Raw genomic sequence first — 16,955 nt, forward strand, 5'->3', positions numbered from 1 at the left:
GTAAACCTGAGGTCAAATGTGGTATAATGAAACTATGCTTGACGAGATAGGCACGGCCCCGAGATGTAGCTGGAATCTCGAAGTGTGAACAAGCAGCCGACATTTCAGACTGACACATCGGTGTGTGCGCGAGAGCAGCGCGAGCGCCACACGGCTGATAAAAGAGAACGGAGAGGGCGGCAAATGACAACCGGAAGGGGATGAGATAACTTAAAAAAGTAGACTTTTGTAATCCGATGGGCCGTGTAACAGCAACACGTGTAATTTAGTATTAAACCGCCTCTTTGTCCTCTTGTGTGGTTTAGCAGAGCCGAAGTGCGACGAAGAGAAGAGAGCTCGGAACAGTTAACGCACGAACGGAGACGAGCCCGGGACTCATTACATGAATTAAAGGTAGGCCAAGCTGCAATACCCGTTTTCTGGGTATGATATATATATATATATATATAGATCTTTTGAACACTCCTTTGTCGAACATGTCGCTGAAACACGAAACACGGGCATTTTGTACAATACTCTCGCTGCAGTCGAGTTGATTTACTAGTTTGCATTCGAATTTTATTCAGTGTCGATTAAGTTTATAACTATTTAAATTGGTGAACTACTTGGTGGGAGTCCCACGGCGTTGTGCGTGTGTGGTCTGTGCATTTGGTCAGAGCGCATGGACCATTTCCCAACCCGGTGAGTAAATGCACACACGCGGTCCGTTTAGTTTGGTAGTGTAACTGGTGAGCTATATTAACACGACGAACGAGAGAGGGCTTTCACACCGAGTAGGGTTTGTACGGGTCTCCATGAGCCACCGAGAAGGGTGGTTTCCCCCTTTCCGTGGAGAGGAGGAAGAGGGAGGGAAGCAGAGGGGCCGTTGTGTTTTTGTGTTTTGGAAAGCGGCCAGGACGGGGGAGCCCAGGACTGACTGAGGGCGGGAAAAAGGGGGGATGAAATACATGGGAGAGACAGACATATACACACAGCACCATTTCTAGTGTATACAGGACCATTTTTCTTGAAGGAACACACACAAAGTAAAAATAGTAAAATATTCCAGCCATATATAATGTATTATATAGTGTAGGCTGTATAAAAATATATCTTTATAACATAAATGTATCTTTTCAGAACCCAAGGGAGAATATACAAAATAAATTACAGATTTCTGAGACATTTTGCAATCATTTTGGAGGCAAATGCAGTAAACAATATTAATATAATTAGCCCCCACCTCCCACCCCAAAACTATTGATATCTTTTTAAATGTCAATAAGATTTCAACATTAGGGCAGAATGAAACAGGGCATGACAAACAGTATAAGAAATTCCAATACTGGAATGAGACCAAAAATGTAGACTTTTCATTTCATAGATACAATAGATAAAATACATAAAATTTTCATTTATCATGCTGTACTTTGACAGGACAAGAGTTAAAATCTTAGCATGACAATGACCACAAGCACAGGTACCTTTTTTATAAATACTTTTTTTATCAGGTTTTACCAAACAAATAAAACCTTTTTAACATAGTTTTCAACATAATTGTAAACTTGTATGTAAAGTTTAAACATGTTAGCCTTAAGGTCCTTCTTAGTGCATTTTCTGGATTAAATCAATCATACACATTATATTTGGTGAATTCGTCTCTAAGTTCTTCGTAATGTTAATATTTTGTTTTCCTTCACAGAGATTTGAAGACATGGCCTTTTCTTTCTCAGTGAATGACCTGCTCCTGACAAAAGTGACAGGCAAAGACAGGATATGGTAGATAAAAATGAAGACTCTTTCCCCTCCACCTGGTAGCATGTGACTCAGTTAGTGCACATAAGCAAAAATAGGAACAATACAAAGTGAAAATTCTGAATCACAGGCATTGAAATGGTGTTCTGCTAAACAATGAATAGGATAAAGTATTTTTAAAGGACTGACAGATTTCTTGAGTCATATCTACATAACATACACTACCAGTCAAAAGTTTGGACACAACTTTTAATTCAATGTTTTTTGTTCAGGGATTTATTTTCTACATTCTAGAACAATACTGGAGATTTCAAAACTATGAAATAACACACATGGACTTAAGTAATCCATATGTAATGACAACAAAAAACAACAGCCAGTTGTTATTTTAAGACACGAAGGTCAGGTGTTCTGGAATAGTTCTTGCAAGAACAGTATTGTCAAGTGCATTTGCAAAACCCATCAAGCACCATGATGAAACTGGCTCACATGAAGACCATCCCAGTAAAGCAAGACCAAAACTTACCTCTGCTGCAGAGGAGAAGTTCATTTAGAGTTACCAGCCTCAGAAATCACCAATTAACAGCACCTCAGATTAGAGCCGTTATGAAGGCTTTACAGAGCATCAGTAGCAGACATATCTCAATATCAACTGTTCAAACGAGATTATTGTGTATTTCGGCCGCCTTCAGCATTGTTTTACAATGTAGAAAGAAATAAACATCAGGAAAGACCATGGTATTAGAAGATGTGTCCAAACTTTTGACTGGTAGTGTATGTTACATTGGAAATACATGATTAAAAAAAGAGATGTACATTCAGAACAGTCGACTGACTGTGCTGTAAGTACATCTCTTTTTTTTCCATGTATTTCCAATGTAACTTGTCTTTGTCTCTGATTACTCCTTAAACCCAAGACAGGTGCCAGTGCTGAATTACCCTAATATTAGTGCCCTTTTTCTCATTCATCCCACAGCAAGGTGATGAGCAAATTTCTTCACTCTTTAAGAGATTGAGCCTGTGGAACTGGAATCACAGGGAAAAAAAAGAAATTGGACAGAGTAAATAGATAATTTAACTGGAAGAATGACTGAGAAAGGGTTATGAACATGTATTGCAAGATAGAGGAATGTCTTCCTGTACACATCATCTGTGATGCCATTTTTCTTATGCATTCTTTACTTTTCTTCATGGATAATGGCAGGTTTCTATTTGTTTTAAAGCTGATAGCCTACTTCAAGTTGTGTCTTGATCTCAACTTCGAGACTTTACCCGACATAAAATGGAATTTGAATAATCTTATAGTTGCATTACAAATACTAATATCATTAGTATTAGTATTATTAATATATAAAATATTACAATTTTATCCCTATTTTATCCCTAATGAGCAAGCCTGTGGTGACGGTGGCAAGGAACCAGGCTCAGAAGGGAACCCATCCTCATTTGGGTGACACTGAACAGTAAATGTAAATCTAACTAAATAATGCCCTTTCTACAACAGCAACCAAGGGCTCCTTGCTCCTTGCAGCAACCAAGGGCTCCTTGCTGTCACAAGCTGACAGATGTAACGGCAGTTTTGTGATGGTGTGATAGTCCCCAAGTGGCTCTGTCCACGGCTGTCTCCTGGTCACAGGCTGTCCACACAGATCCATCCACAGCATCAATGAGCACCACCAAGCGACAAGACACCAACCAGGGGAAGAGCTGGTCACACTGGAAACTCAGAACACTGGGAGCTCAGGATGTACAGCTCGAGAGAGAGAGAGATATTAAGTATGCTTGTGATCTTGTGATGTTTAAAGACAATGTAGATTATGTGTAAAGTGCAGACAGGGACTCCGGCAAGACTAGCTATAACAGCATAACTAAAAGGGAGAGCCAGAAAGAGACAGACATGAAAGCTTCCCGGGACATAAAGCGTCCAACCACTTCACAGTCAGCAAACCTGAGTGACTTGCGAGGGTGGTAAGGCGACAGCATCCAAACCTCCCAGTACACCAAACACTCTATGCCCATGAACCTCCCAGATCTGCTCCTTTCCCTAAGAAAAACATTGAAAGCTTGACTAAACAAATGTGTCTTCAGCCTAGACTTAAACATTGAGACTGTGTCTGAATCCCGAACACTAATTGGAAGGCTGTTCCATAACTGTGGGGCTTTAAAAGAAAAAGCTTTGCCCCCTGCTGTAGCCTTTGCTACTTGAGGTACTACCAAATAACCTGCACCCTTTGATCGGAATAGGCGTGGCAGATCAAGACTAAAAGATCGCTCAGGTACTGCGGTGCGAGACCATTTAGTGCTTTATAGGTCAGTAACAGGATTTTATAATCAATGCGAAATTTCACTGGGAGCCAATGTAGTGTGGCTAAGATAGGAGTGATGTGTTCATATCTTCTGGTTCTAGTTAGGACTCTAGCTGCTGCATTCTGGACTAACTGGAGCTTGCCTATGCTCCTACTGGAACATCCAGACAGTAAGGCATTACAATAATCCAACCTAGAGGTAACAGAAGCATGAACAAGTTTTGCTTCATGAAGTGACATTATATTTCTTATCTTTCTTTCTTTCTTTCTTTCTTATCTTTTATCAATATTTCTGAGATGAAACAAGGCTACCCTAGTGATATCTACATGAGCTTCAAACGAAAGACCAGAGTCAATAATCACACCAAGATCTTTTACTGCTGGACAAGATGAAACAAAGACCATCCACCATTACTCTGTAATCAGAAAGCTTACTTCTAGCTGCATGTGGTCCTAGTACAAGCACCTCTGTCTTATCAGAGTTAAGCAGGAGGAAGTTAATAAGCATTCACTGTCTAATGTCCTTTACACATTCTTCAATTATAATAAGCTGGTGTCTCTCACCTGACTAGGCTGAAAACATCGGCATCAGCAGTGGAAGCTAATACCATGTTTACGAATAATTGCACCCAGGCTGTTTTGCAATATAATTGCATATATAAGGAGAAAAGCAGTGGGCCTAAGACAGAACCTTGTGGAACACAGAACATAACTTTGGTATGCATAGAGAAGTCACCATCTAGATCTATAAACTGATAATGATCAGTAAAATAAGACCTGAGCCAGGAGAGGGCTGTTCCTTTAACACCAACAACATATTCTAGATTATGAAGTAGAATGGTGTGGTCAATGGTGTCGGAAGCTTCACTTAGATCGAGTAACACCAGCATGGAGAGACAACCCTGACCAGAGGCCAGTAACAGGTCATTTACCACTTTAACCAGTGCTGTCTCTGTGCTATGATGAGGTCATGAATGAATGTTATTCTTATGTAGGTGTAACTGCTGTGCTACTGCCTTTTCTAGGATCTTGGAGATAAAGGGCAGGTTTGATATTGGCCTATAGTTAGACAGCTGACAGGGATCGAGGTCTGGGTTTTTAATCATGGGTTTGATACCTGCTAGCTTAAAAGATTTAGGCACATAGCCAGTGCTAAGGGAAGAATTTATAATTTTTAGAAGGGGTTCAGTAGCTACTGGTAATATCTGTTTAACAAAACACGTAGGCAAGGGATCTAGTATGCAGGTTGAATGTTTTGAAGATGAAATTAGTGAAATTAGATCAGGCTCTTGAAGTGGAGTGAAGCATTCTAAGCTCTGATCAGAATTATTATTATCGAAAGGGTTATCTAATCAAATAATTTGGTGTTAAATTAATAGTCTGAATTTTTTGCCTGATATTATCAATTTTTCCATTGTAAAAATACATTAAGTCATTGCTGCTGCATATAGAGGGTGTGCTTTTCTACAGCTGTTTTATTCCTAGTTAGTTTTGCTACAGTACTAAAAAATTTAGGATTGTTTTTTGTTATCTTCGATTAGGGCAGAGAGATGCGCAGAGAGTACTCTGAGTATTTTTAGCTCAGAAGGCTTTCCTTCCACGTTAACTGAAATATTGCCAATTTAGTTTGAAGGCATTTATGTTCTAAACTCCTGATCAGTAATCAGTTATTTAATAATAAGTGCTTAAGATGAAAGATCTTATATTTAACAGTCCTAGCTTCAGATCAACTATGATCTAGTTTAATGTTAATCAGGTTACTAAAGCGAATTTTCTGATTGTTAAAACATTTTTGTTTAGCTCGGGTAACAGACACAGTCTCAATGTTGTGAACCCTGGGTGACAACTCTTTGCAGCTAGCAGACGGTCGGATTAGCCTGCTTGTCTGCTCTCTGGCCCTGGCTTTGGATTGTCACCTATTAACTAGACCTTCTCTAAGACTATGTGCTATGCTACAAGAAATGAGAGCAGCACCTTCCCGAGTGGGATGGACACCGTCCCATCCTAACAGGCCAGCCTTGCCCTCAAACGAGCTCCCACATTGTTTTTGGAGCACCACCTGGACATCCAGCAGTTCAGCGACCATAACCTGCTGTAAGCTATATCGCCACATCACATTGGGATACAATATTACTCTTAATAACCTCAGACTGACGAAGGCTTATATCGTTAGCACCTACATGGAAGACTATCTTCGAGAACCTATGCTTGCCTAGGATCCTAAGATTACCTGCTATGTTTGGCACCCTGGCTCCTGCAATACACCTGATGTGCACTGCTGGAGCCCCAAAAAGCCTAGCTAATTTCACATGCCTTAAGAGAGTCTCCTATAACCAGAGCCCTTTCTTCCTATAACCAGTTTCTCAGCAGGTGCTTCACTGAGGAGAGCAAACCTGTTGGGCATGTGGAGGGGAGTGGTGGTCCCGTGGGCAAGCCTTAGTGTTAGCCTTGGCTTTGCGACTATGCTGCTGAGTCGTCACCCATTCGCCCCACAATGAGGGCTCTAATGCTGGAGTTTGGGGGTTACTACCTCCACCTGAGACATACAGACTTTACCCTACAGACACTACACTACTCTCGCTATCACTAACCCTTCCCAGTACTGTATGATTACGTACCCTTTAAGTGAATTTGACCTGGACAATAAAGAGCTCCGAAGTGGGTTTGCTCTGAATGCTGTTTGAAGATCGAAAAAAAAACCCTGATTGTGGAAGATCGTTAAGTGCAGACTTTAGTCTCATTCACCTCTGATGCGCATTCATTCTTTACTGTCCTCTGAAATTTCTAGTCTCTTGGATGTGGGCCAATTTGTATTGCCTGAGCCTGGAGAAAGAAAATATGGCAGTAGGGAGAGAGAAAAAAGCAAGAGTGTTGAGTAACAGAAAAGTAATGATGAGAAGGATTGGTATAAGATTGGTCCTTCTTATCACTGCTATAGCAACATCAGGTTCTGAACAGACTGTTTATTGCTGCTATAACACAGGACGTTAAAACAGGACATAACTTGTTTTACAGAAATTTCACTTTAAATGTACTATAAATGGATAAAAAGCGTGCCCTTATTAATGACCGCACATGACAGGCTTTTGTGTGCATGGGCTTCAGAAGTGGCTTCCTTCATGCCATGCATACCACTCAGCATATGTCATATGGTGTCATGGGAAACACTTAGTCCAATTTGAGTTTCTAATGATTTAGCTAACTGTGCTGAACTTGCATAGCGATTTTCTTCAACATATTTTATCACAAAATGCTCTTGAGGTGTGGACAGCCTAGATTTCTAAAAGTCCATCCTTTTTTGAATTTTTGAACACCCTTTTTGAATAACAGTATTCACTGCTTTACTAATTTTCTTATGACTGATCTTTTTTGTGCAAAGAAATTATTTTCTTCGTGTTTTCTCAGTTGTTGTGAAATTTCTTTTTTCATGTGGTGCTATTTTGTCAGCATTATGAGAGTGGATTTTCTTAAATACCACTCAATTGTCAATTATCCTGTGCCACCTGTGTGATGGCTGATTAAACTCTGGTGAATTCCTGTTCATTACAATTTTATTTCATGTTTTCTCCTAACATTCACTGGGATGTAATCATTTTTGAAACACGATCTTAAACTATTTTATTTTTAATTTTGCCTTTGGCACCGACTAATCTCATTTAAAGTCAATAAACCAGATTTGCACAAATATCTCATTGTGTAGGATCTCAAAGAAAGTATGAATTTAAAAGTGAGATGGATTTTTTTTTTTTTTTGAGAAATCTGTCAGGGTGTACTTATGTAGCTTGATCACTGTATATTCCTTTGCTTGTTTTTCCTTATTTGTATGTTAAGTATAAAAGCTTCTGTTAAATGAATAAATGTTCATTTTAAATGAACCACAGAAACCTGAAGTAAATTGTCTCTTTTGTTGATAGAGAAATTGAAGGCAGTGGTCAACTTGAAGGCTATGCAGTGGTTACAACACATATAACCCTGGCATGCTCAGTACAGCAGTTTGGCCCCAATTTCATTATGCCATAACTCACTGGGGACTCTGTGCATGCTGGAGTCTGTGCTCCTTTCAGATTGATCATTTTGGCTACACATATTTAGAAAAGAAATAGCCTTTATTTGTCACATATACATTACAGCACAGTGAAATTCTTTCTTCGCATATCCCTGCCTTGGAGGTTGGGGTCAGAGTACAGGGTTCAGCCATGATACAGCGTCCCTGGAGCAGAGAGGGTTAAGGGCCTTGATCAAGGGCCCAACAGTGGCAACTTGGCGGTGCTGGGGCTTGAACCCCCACCCAATCTTCCGGTCAACAATCCAGAGCCTTAACCACTTGACCGCCTATCATATTTAGATCATATTTAGCTACACAAATATGGATGGCATGCAGATGTATCCATCGCTAGCCTTAAAGACAACCATCAGCACAAGTAATTTCACCAAATCATTAATGTACCACATTTTAAACACACAAAGGTGATATGCACCATCTGTTATTTTATTTTTAATTCTTGAAATGTTTTGTTTTCCTTTCAGATCCTTTCATCAGGGTGTCTTCCTCAGCCTTGGGCCTTTAATTGCTGATTCATGGAAAAACTTGATGTATCATGTGTCGTCACATAGCCAGTGACGTCATGGAAACAGGTGATGCAGTAAAACAGCAGTGGAAAACAGGAACACAGTAACCTTCAAACAGACAACAGTGCAGGACTTGGAAAAAGGGAGTGCGAGCAAGAAAGAGAGCATCTGGAAGCAAACAGCGCATAAATTAAAAATCTCATTAGGGAGTATATAAACAATTACCAAGTTGATGACAATGTCTTTACAGATCCTGTGAGCCAACCCACAAGAGAAATTTGCTGCATTGAATATTGTGAATTCTATAAAACATAAAATTTCTGAATAAACACTGAATAATAAACTTGCCTGATAAAATACCCGACTATATGTAATTTTAACTTCAATATTGTTCTAACATTTAATGTCACTGCAGGTTGTTCAGGAGCTCCTCAGTTGCTCAGTAGTCAGTGTAGGTCCTGTCTGCCTGTCAGCAGCTACATCTGGCTACTGGGTCTCTAATGGGCTTCATTCGTCTATAAAATCTTCTGAGAAATGAACAGTATCTCCAAGACCCAAACACATGGAAATGATAAAAGGAACATTATGTAAGAGGACTGTCTATTAAAATGAAATATCTAGCATGGGATTTATGGGATACTTGCATGATAAAACACAGGGATGGTAATAAAACACAAAGGTCAATAGTGCAAAGTAGTCAGCAAGAGTAAAAGCAATTTAAAAAAAAAAAAGAATTCAGAGGTGGTTTTGTACCTGGCATGCAGTGTAGATATCTGTGTTCCTGTACCTACAGCTACATTGTCTGCTGGGTTTCAGATCCATCTGATTAGCATCTTGTGAAATCGCCACTGTTCAGCTCAAAAATGTAATTGAATTCATGAGTGCATGTTGAAGTATTTTAATACATTAACTTAAAGGGTTTCACTTGCCATTTATCTGACAGGTTTAAAAATACCTCATCGGCAGAGCCTTGGTTAGCAAAAGAAACGCTCTCTACAGGGGATACAATTAACATTCAGTATCCATTGTGTGTGTGTGTGTGTGTGTATATATGTAATAAAGCATCAATTACGATGCTCATCCTTGTTAACTGATTGTGCAGATGTAATCTTTGATAGAATTCTGGAATACACACATGGTGATGCCAAAGAGCATGCATTACTTGAAGTGTTCATTATGTGACAAAGAATATCTGGGAATGGATGGGGAAAAACAACCTTTTGACTTAACCAATCAGACTTTTCCTATTTTCTGTGACAACTGTGTTGTCTGAATGAGTGTTGGGACAGTGATGAAAGGTGACTAACCACAGAGCAATATGGTTAAGCAACTGACATTATTTATATGCCCCAAAGCTAAGACAAAGACAGTAAAATATGACTTTGTAAATAATTAAAACAACAGGTGCATGTACATATTACAAAATTAACAACTCAAGAACTTAAAACAATTAATAGTTTCTGTACAATGCTTTACAATAAGCAGTTTTATTTTTATTGTATAGAAAATGCAGGAGTAGTGTTTAAATGACAAAACTCCTTCAAATTTAATGGCAGGTACTCTGGGAAAAAATAACAGCATTCCATCAACAAATATCTTCAAGCAATAAATATGCATTTATAAATAGTGAAATTGTACATCAACATTAGAAACACAGGTTGGGGTGGGAGGGTCACAATTTAAACTATTCCTTAGTCTATGTGCAATCCGTTTTCTTTGTGACTTGGCTGGTTTTCTTCCTCATTATTTTTCCATTTTCTTACATAAACAAAAATATTGAATGTTTTCTATAATAATGAGACCAATAAAACAAAAAAAAAAAAGCAGTAACAAAAATTATATCACCTAAATATTCACATTACAAATTTTTTTTTTTTTTTTTGAGATTCTGTCATTCATTCAAAGTGGTGGTAAAATTATCTACCATAAAAAAGACCAGCTAGGCTAATGCCCTCATGTAAGGGACAACCTTTTAGACACAAAGAAAAAAAGGATTGTGCATCAGCTCATTAACAAAATATGAGAAAAAAGAAAGGGGGTGTCAAGTCAGTAGTCTTTTAAGTGACTATGCCAGTTGTTCAGACAATATATACAAAATATTTTCCCCCATAAGATCTCCCCAAGTTTTGAGTTCAATGGAGAAGCAGAGCTGAGCCATATAGCAGGGAGCAGTCCTGTGAGGAAGCGCATCCACTAATGCCCCCTGTAGGCCAACATGATGTGCTGCACTTTAGCGACATGTTGCATAGACACAAACAGCTGCTTCAGTGGGCAGCCCTGGGCAGTCACTATGGATACCAGCTATGCACCGCACAGCCTTGACTTTCCTGAATATCAGAAATGGTCCATTTTTATAAGTTCCTGTAGTGAAACACTGTTCACAACTACAGTCTTAACGTCAAGATGCAGATGAATGCAGGGGAGGAGCCTAAAGAACAGAAAAAGTTGTTAGTGTTTTCCATACTTCCCAAAATGGAATACAGTCACTCATAATCGATGTTGTGTATAGTGTGGATTGGCATTATTAGTAAAAAAATAAGACACTGAAATTTGCCTAGTGCAGGGGTAAAAACTACATGCAGTACATCAGTGCATTTTACACTGCACATGCTGTATGTCAAGTGAACAGCACAATACACAGGTCAAATGCACAAAAGCAAAAATTAAGGAAAAAAAAAGCTGTCGTCAGCTCCCATCAGCACAGCACTTCTGGCTACACACAGCCAGATGGTAGCAAAATCTTAGGCCACCATTTGTGTTGTGATTTGATGTTTAAGCAATGGTAATAATGTCCATATATTTCTTTAATTAGACTACAACCAGACAATACAGGAAATTTGCAAGTGTATTAAAAAGCAGAAAAATCCCCCAGAAAAAACAGCTTCTATAGACCAAAGTGTGTCCTTCATGTCAAAATAACTGCTGTGTAAAATGTCAATTACATCTGCAAGACATACTTGAGCATTACATATACGTACACCGATCAGGCCTAACATTCTGAGCAGTGACAGGTGAAGTGATTATCTCCTCATCATTGCACCTGTTAGTGGGTGGGATATATCAGGCAGCAAGTGAACCTTTTGTCCTCCAAGTTGATGTGTTAGAAGCAGGAAAAATGGCCAAGTGTAAGGATTTAAGCGAGTTTGACAAGGGCCAAATTGTGATGGCTAGATGACTGGATCAGAGCATCTCCAAAACTGCAGCTCTTGTGGGGTGTTCCCGGTCTGCAGTGGTCAGTATCTATCAAAAGTGGTCCAAGGAAGGAACAGTGGTGAACCAGTGACAGGGTCATGGGCAGCCAAGGCTCACTGATGCACGTGGGGTGAGAAGGCTGGCCCGTTCTCAACATATGAGCTACTGTTGCTCAAATTGCTGAAGAAGTTAATGCTGGTTCTAATAGAAAGGTGTCAGAATACACAGTGCATCACAGTTTGTTGTGTACGGATCTGCATAGTCACAGACCAGTCAGGGTGCCCATGCTGACCCCTGTGCACCACCGAAAGTGCCAACAATGGGCATGTGAGCATCAGAACTGGACCATGGAGCAATGGAAGGAGGTAGCTGGCCTGATGAATCACGTTTTCTTTTACATCACATGGATGGCCTGGTGTGTCGCTTACCTAAGGAACCCATGGCACCGGGATGCACTATGGGAAGAAGGTCAAGCCAACGGAAGCAGTGTCATGCTTTGGGCAATCTGCTGGGAAATCTTGGGCCCTGCCATCCATGTGGATTTTATTTTGACACGTACCACCTACATAAGCATTGTTGCAGACCATGTACACCATTTCATGGAAATAGTATTCCCTGATGGCTGTGGCCTCTTTCAGCAGGATAATGTCCCATGCCACAAAGCAAAAACGATTCAGGAATGGTTTGATGAGCACAAAAACGAGTTTGAGGTGTTGACTTGCCCTCCAAATTCCCCAGAACTCAATCCAATTGAGCATCTGTGGGATGTGCTGGACAAACAAGTCCAATCTATCAAGGCCCCACCTTGCAACTTACAGGACTGAAAGGATCTGCTGCTAACATCTTGGTGCCAGATACCACAGCACATCTTCATAATAGATCTAGTGGAGTCCATGCCTTGATGTGTCTGTTTTGGGAGCAAAAGGGGGACCAACACAATATTAGACAGATGGTCATAATGTTATGCCTGATCAGTGTATAAGTGCAATTCATTGGAAGCTTAACATGACCAACTTTCAATGAAATAATTCCATTCAAAATGCCAAAGATCACAGAATCTGACAAACAGAAAATCATAATTTTGCATTAGCAAGGCCAAACTCAAAGGGAAATCCGCAAACAAAGTGGATACTCAAGATGTGGTATTCAAGCTGTTATAAAGAAAAATGAAGAATCAGAAGAAGTCAACACAAATAAAGGACTGTAAGGCCAAGGTATGTGGTAGTTTAGTGGTTAAGGCATTGGACTACTGATCAGAAGATCTGAATCCTAGGTTCACCAAGCTGCCACTGCTGGGGCCCTGAGCAAGGCCCTTAACCCTCAGTTGCTCAGTTGTTTAAAATGAGATAAATTGCAAGTCACTCTGGATAAGGGCATCATGTAAATGTAAACATGTGCTTGGAGCCAAGGGAGGTCACACTAAATACTACTAAGATACTAACTTTTGCCTGAACCATGTTCTGAATTTTGTTTTTTGTTTTTATTTTATGTACATATTTCTGTATTTTCTGTTTGTATCTTAATAAAGAGATGGAAAAAAATAAATATGCATGGTCATTACCACTTTGCTTAAGCAACAAAGCTGATGATGGCCTAAGACTTTTGCACAGTATGTATATAAATAATCTAAACTGAATTAGTCTAAATCTAAACTGAACTAGTCTCAAGGATAAATTGTAGCCATTACACAAACTAAATGCAGTATTATGTATTAAATATTAGAACATGTATAATAATGTATTAATATTAAATATTATAAATTGGACTTACTAATGAAAACTGGTCATACACCTGCATGAGGTCTTCCATCCTGTACTGTTCTAGCACCACAAAACCAGCCAGGTCACAGCTGCCTTTGCGTGCACAGTCCTGGCAGTGAACCACAAATGTCTTCTGGGAGTAGCTCTCACTCGTGACAAAGAGAAGATTGAAAACTTCCACCTAAAATTTTCAGTTTTATTATTATTGCACTAAATGAAGAGCTCAGATACAACATAAATTAAAAAAAAAAAAAAAAAAAAAGTACAGCAACAAGCAGCAATCATCAGGGTCCTAGCACCTTCATCAAATATCACCGCCGGTGGCTGGATCTTACCGAAATACATAGAACAATAGAAAAAGTCTATAGGTGAACATACTATAGCATCCCCCTTACACCACTGGCTTAAAGATGTCTTTCAAGTTTTGTATTACTCCATGCAGCTAATCTTCAGTTGCAGCTGTTAAAGAAACTCAGGTTTAACCTCACTAGGTTTCACTGGCATGTTAAGTTTGCAAAAATACACTCATGGTCCACTTTAACAGCTGCACTTTACTGTTATCCAACCATGTGACAGTAGCACAACGAATAAAATCATGCAGATACCATTTAAGAGTGTCAGTTAATGGTCACATCAAAATCAAAATGGGAAAACGTCATCTCTGTGACTGGTTGATTGTGCCAGATTGGCTGGATGAGCTACAATAGCAGAAGATCACATCAGGTTTCATTCCTTTCAGCCAGTTTGAGTGAGCATGGCCAGACTCACTGAAAATGGAAGTGGAAAATGTTGTTTTGATTTTCAATCCAGTTTGGGTTAGACTGTGCCCATGACAGTTGCAGAATCCTGAAGTAGGACTAACTGACAAAAGTAATTTTTCACATTATTAGGCACATTATCATACATGTGTGGGTCTGGCTAGATGGTTCAAAAGGCATCTTTCTATAGTCGTTCATCTATAGTTAGATAACTGTGTTTTAATATATAACCATGGTGAATAAACCTATTTTGTATGACCTTCTAGTTAGTAACATTTGATATCCTATGTTTTTCAAACACTGAAAATATACAAATTTCAAAAACAGATTTCTAAGTAACTTAAACTTAAAAACATGTTTGTAAAACTGCTGATTGAGGCTAGATAGACATGAAGAACTTCTTCATTTTGAAGGATTCTATGGCATCTTACAATCACATTCAGCTCTGGTGTGCAGTTTATGGTTAAAACACAACCAATATAACAATTCTAAGAAAATTTGGGCCAGTTATTTAAGCAGCAACTAACTGCATGCACAACACGAACTTTCCACGAATCTGCTATTGATTATAAATATGACTTGTTAAACACCACATCGTTAATAGATACTGTGATGAATAGTCAGCTGAAATAATCAAATAATTGGGTGACTACCACAAAAACTTCAAACAGACCATTGGAATGCTGAAAAAAAGGTGGATACAGAACAATACATGTAATCAATTCTATAGACATGAAACATCAGTTCTTGTGAATATCATAATATAAATTTACCATACACTTCCTCAAACATTCTCTAGCACTGCATCCCTAGTGGGCATATACAGACTGTTCTAATGACTTCTTCAAATGCTGGCTGTGAGATTTATGTGATGCGAGGTTGCATGCATCAGCTATGAATAAAAGCGTATTCCTATATTAAATATAAACTACAGTCTCACAAGTCATAAATTCATGACATCTGTTTATATTCTTTAAGTCAACATACAATTTAAATACAAAATAATGTCAGATTTCACCAGCATTGCAAACAAAAGAAAGAAGTCTATTTCTCCTCTCACACTAGCTCACAATTTCAGTGCTTGTGAATGGCACACTCTAATTGGTCAGTTACCACAGGCTCTTATCTAACACTTTATTAGGAACAATATAACAATACTGGTTAGGCCTACCTTTTGCTCTCAGCCTTAAATGTTCATGGCATGGATTCCACAAAATGTTGAAAACATTCCTTTGAGATTCTGGTCTATGCTGACCTGATTGCATCATGCAGCAAATCTCCTGTTCTACCACTAATTTGTCATTATGCAGAGCAGGCACAATGCCGCCTTGAGGTGATTCCGGATATTTTCTAAAACCAGATGTGCTAGTCTTATTATAAGAACAGCGCGTCTAGCAGTTGAGGAATGTGACATTTAATCAGAAACAACTCAGAGCAGAGATCATACATGAGGCAGAGGAAAGCACAAGTAGGTCTGAGGAGAACAACCCTGATGTTTCAGAGCTGTTTCTAAATTGTGGATTTTTTTTCAGTTTTAAACAAGATGCTGCTGCTCAGCAAACCATATACTGCAAGCAATGTTAAGCCATCATTTCTGCACTAGTAAAACAACAGGATTCATTGTAACACCTTATCCACTGCAGTGAAGTGTGATATTCAACAGACATTCACTCCAGATCCAGTGGCGTCTCACTTTAGGGACTGTCAATAAATTGTTAATTTTGTTTCATTGTTTATTGAATTGAACACCACATGTAGCACACCTTTTTCGATTGCTAATGTGTGCACTTAAGCAATCTTTACAAAAAGAAGATAATTGCATTTTTTTCCTAACAGCTTTCATGCCAGGTGACAAATTGAGCGCAAACCTAAGCCCAACTGCATCATTACATGAGTCAACTAAGACATACCTCATTTGATTCTTCTGTTTTATATTAATATTTCTATGGAAAAATTCCATAGATCACTAAAATAAAAATTCTTAGAATGCAGAATGCAGCCACACAACTTGTTATTGACCTTTCTAAGATCTTTAACAACCCCACATCAGCTTGCATACAATGGCAAAAACGGACCAGCCCAACCTACCTTAAAGTACTTATAACACCCAACACTGCACCATGCTCCATCTGAAATTCTAGCACTCCTCAACTGGTCCCACTTTCTTTCAGGGTACAAGGTTGTCATGCATCCATACTCTTCTCTGTACTGGCTCCTAGGTGGTCAAATGAGCTTCCCCTAGAAGTCCAAGCAGCTGAGACACTGGCAATTTTCATTCAACTAAAGAGCTACCTCTTCTTGAGGTATCAATTTATCACTTTATATAAAAACAAATAAGCAAGCAAATAGAAAACACACACACACCTTTTGGTTTCTGAGAAATAGCTATGTCAACTTAACACTACCACTTTTCATTGAATCAAACTTGTTTTTGCAACAACTAACTTCGACTGGTTACTGGTTTTTTGACAATAGCTCACTGCTAACCCTGTCAAATAGCTGCTGATTAGTAATTAGGTCATCATTAAAATCCCGTTACAAAGCTTGAAAGGCCTGATTTGAGAAACAGCTTTCTGAACTAAGCACTACCTCCTTGTATGACCATGAACCAAACTTTGCATTTGTGTAAACTCTTG

The 16,955-nt window shown here is 39.0% G+C and overlaps 1 protein-coding gene and 1 long non-coding RNA gene across 9 annotated transcripts in view; one reads left to right on the forward strand and one right to left on the reverse strand.

The window, feature by feature from the left end:
• Positions 1-399: 399 nt before the first annotated feature.
• LOC131362282 (uncharacterized) lies at positions 400-6,727 on the forward strand. Its single transcript, XR_009206154.1, has 2 exons — positions 400-1,459; positions 1,682-6,727. It is a non-coding gene; the product is annotated as an uncharacterized LOC131362282 (long non-coding RNA).
• Positions 3,723-16,955, reverse strand: part of LOC131362280 (histone demethylase UTY-like) — an 87,688-nt gene continuing 74,455 nt past the window's right edge. For 4 of the 8 annotated variants that reach the window (XM_058404205.1, XM_058404211.1, XM_058404209.1 and 1 more), the window contains 2 exons: positions 13,572-13,742; positions 6,683-6,863 (listed from right to left, as the gene is read on the reverse strand). In XM_058404205.1, coding sequence (XP_058260188.1) covers positions 6,825-6,863; positions 13,572-13,742 — 210 coding nt within the window. In that variant the 3' untranslated portion in view covers positions 6,683-6,824. Of the gene's footprint in view, positions 6,864-8,993; positions 11,038-13,571; positions 13,743-16,955 lie in introns of those variants that run through there. The other 4 variants (XM_058404207.1, XM_058404206.1, XM_058404204.1 and 1 more) reach the window with 3 other exon arrangements.

The sequence above is a fragment of the Hemibagrus wyckioides genome, linkage group LG11 (genome assembly GCF_019097595.1).
Source record: "Hemibagrus wyckioides isolate EC202008001 linkage group LG11, SWU_Hwy_1.0, whole genome shotgun sequence".
Taxonomy (NCBI): domain Eukaryota; kingdom Metazoa; phylum Chordata; class Actinopteri; order Siluriformes; family Bagridae; genus Hemibagrus; species Hemibagrus wyckioides.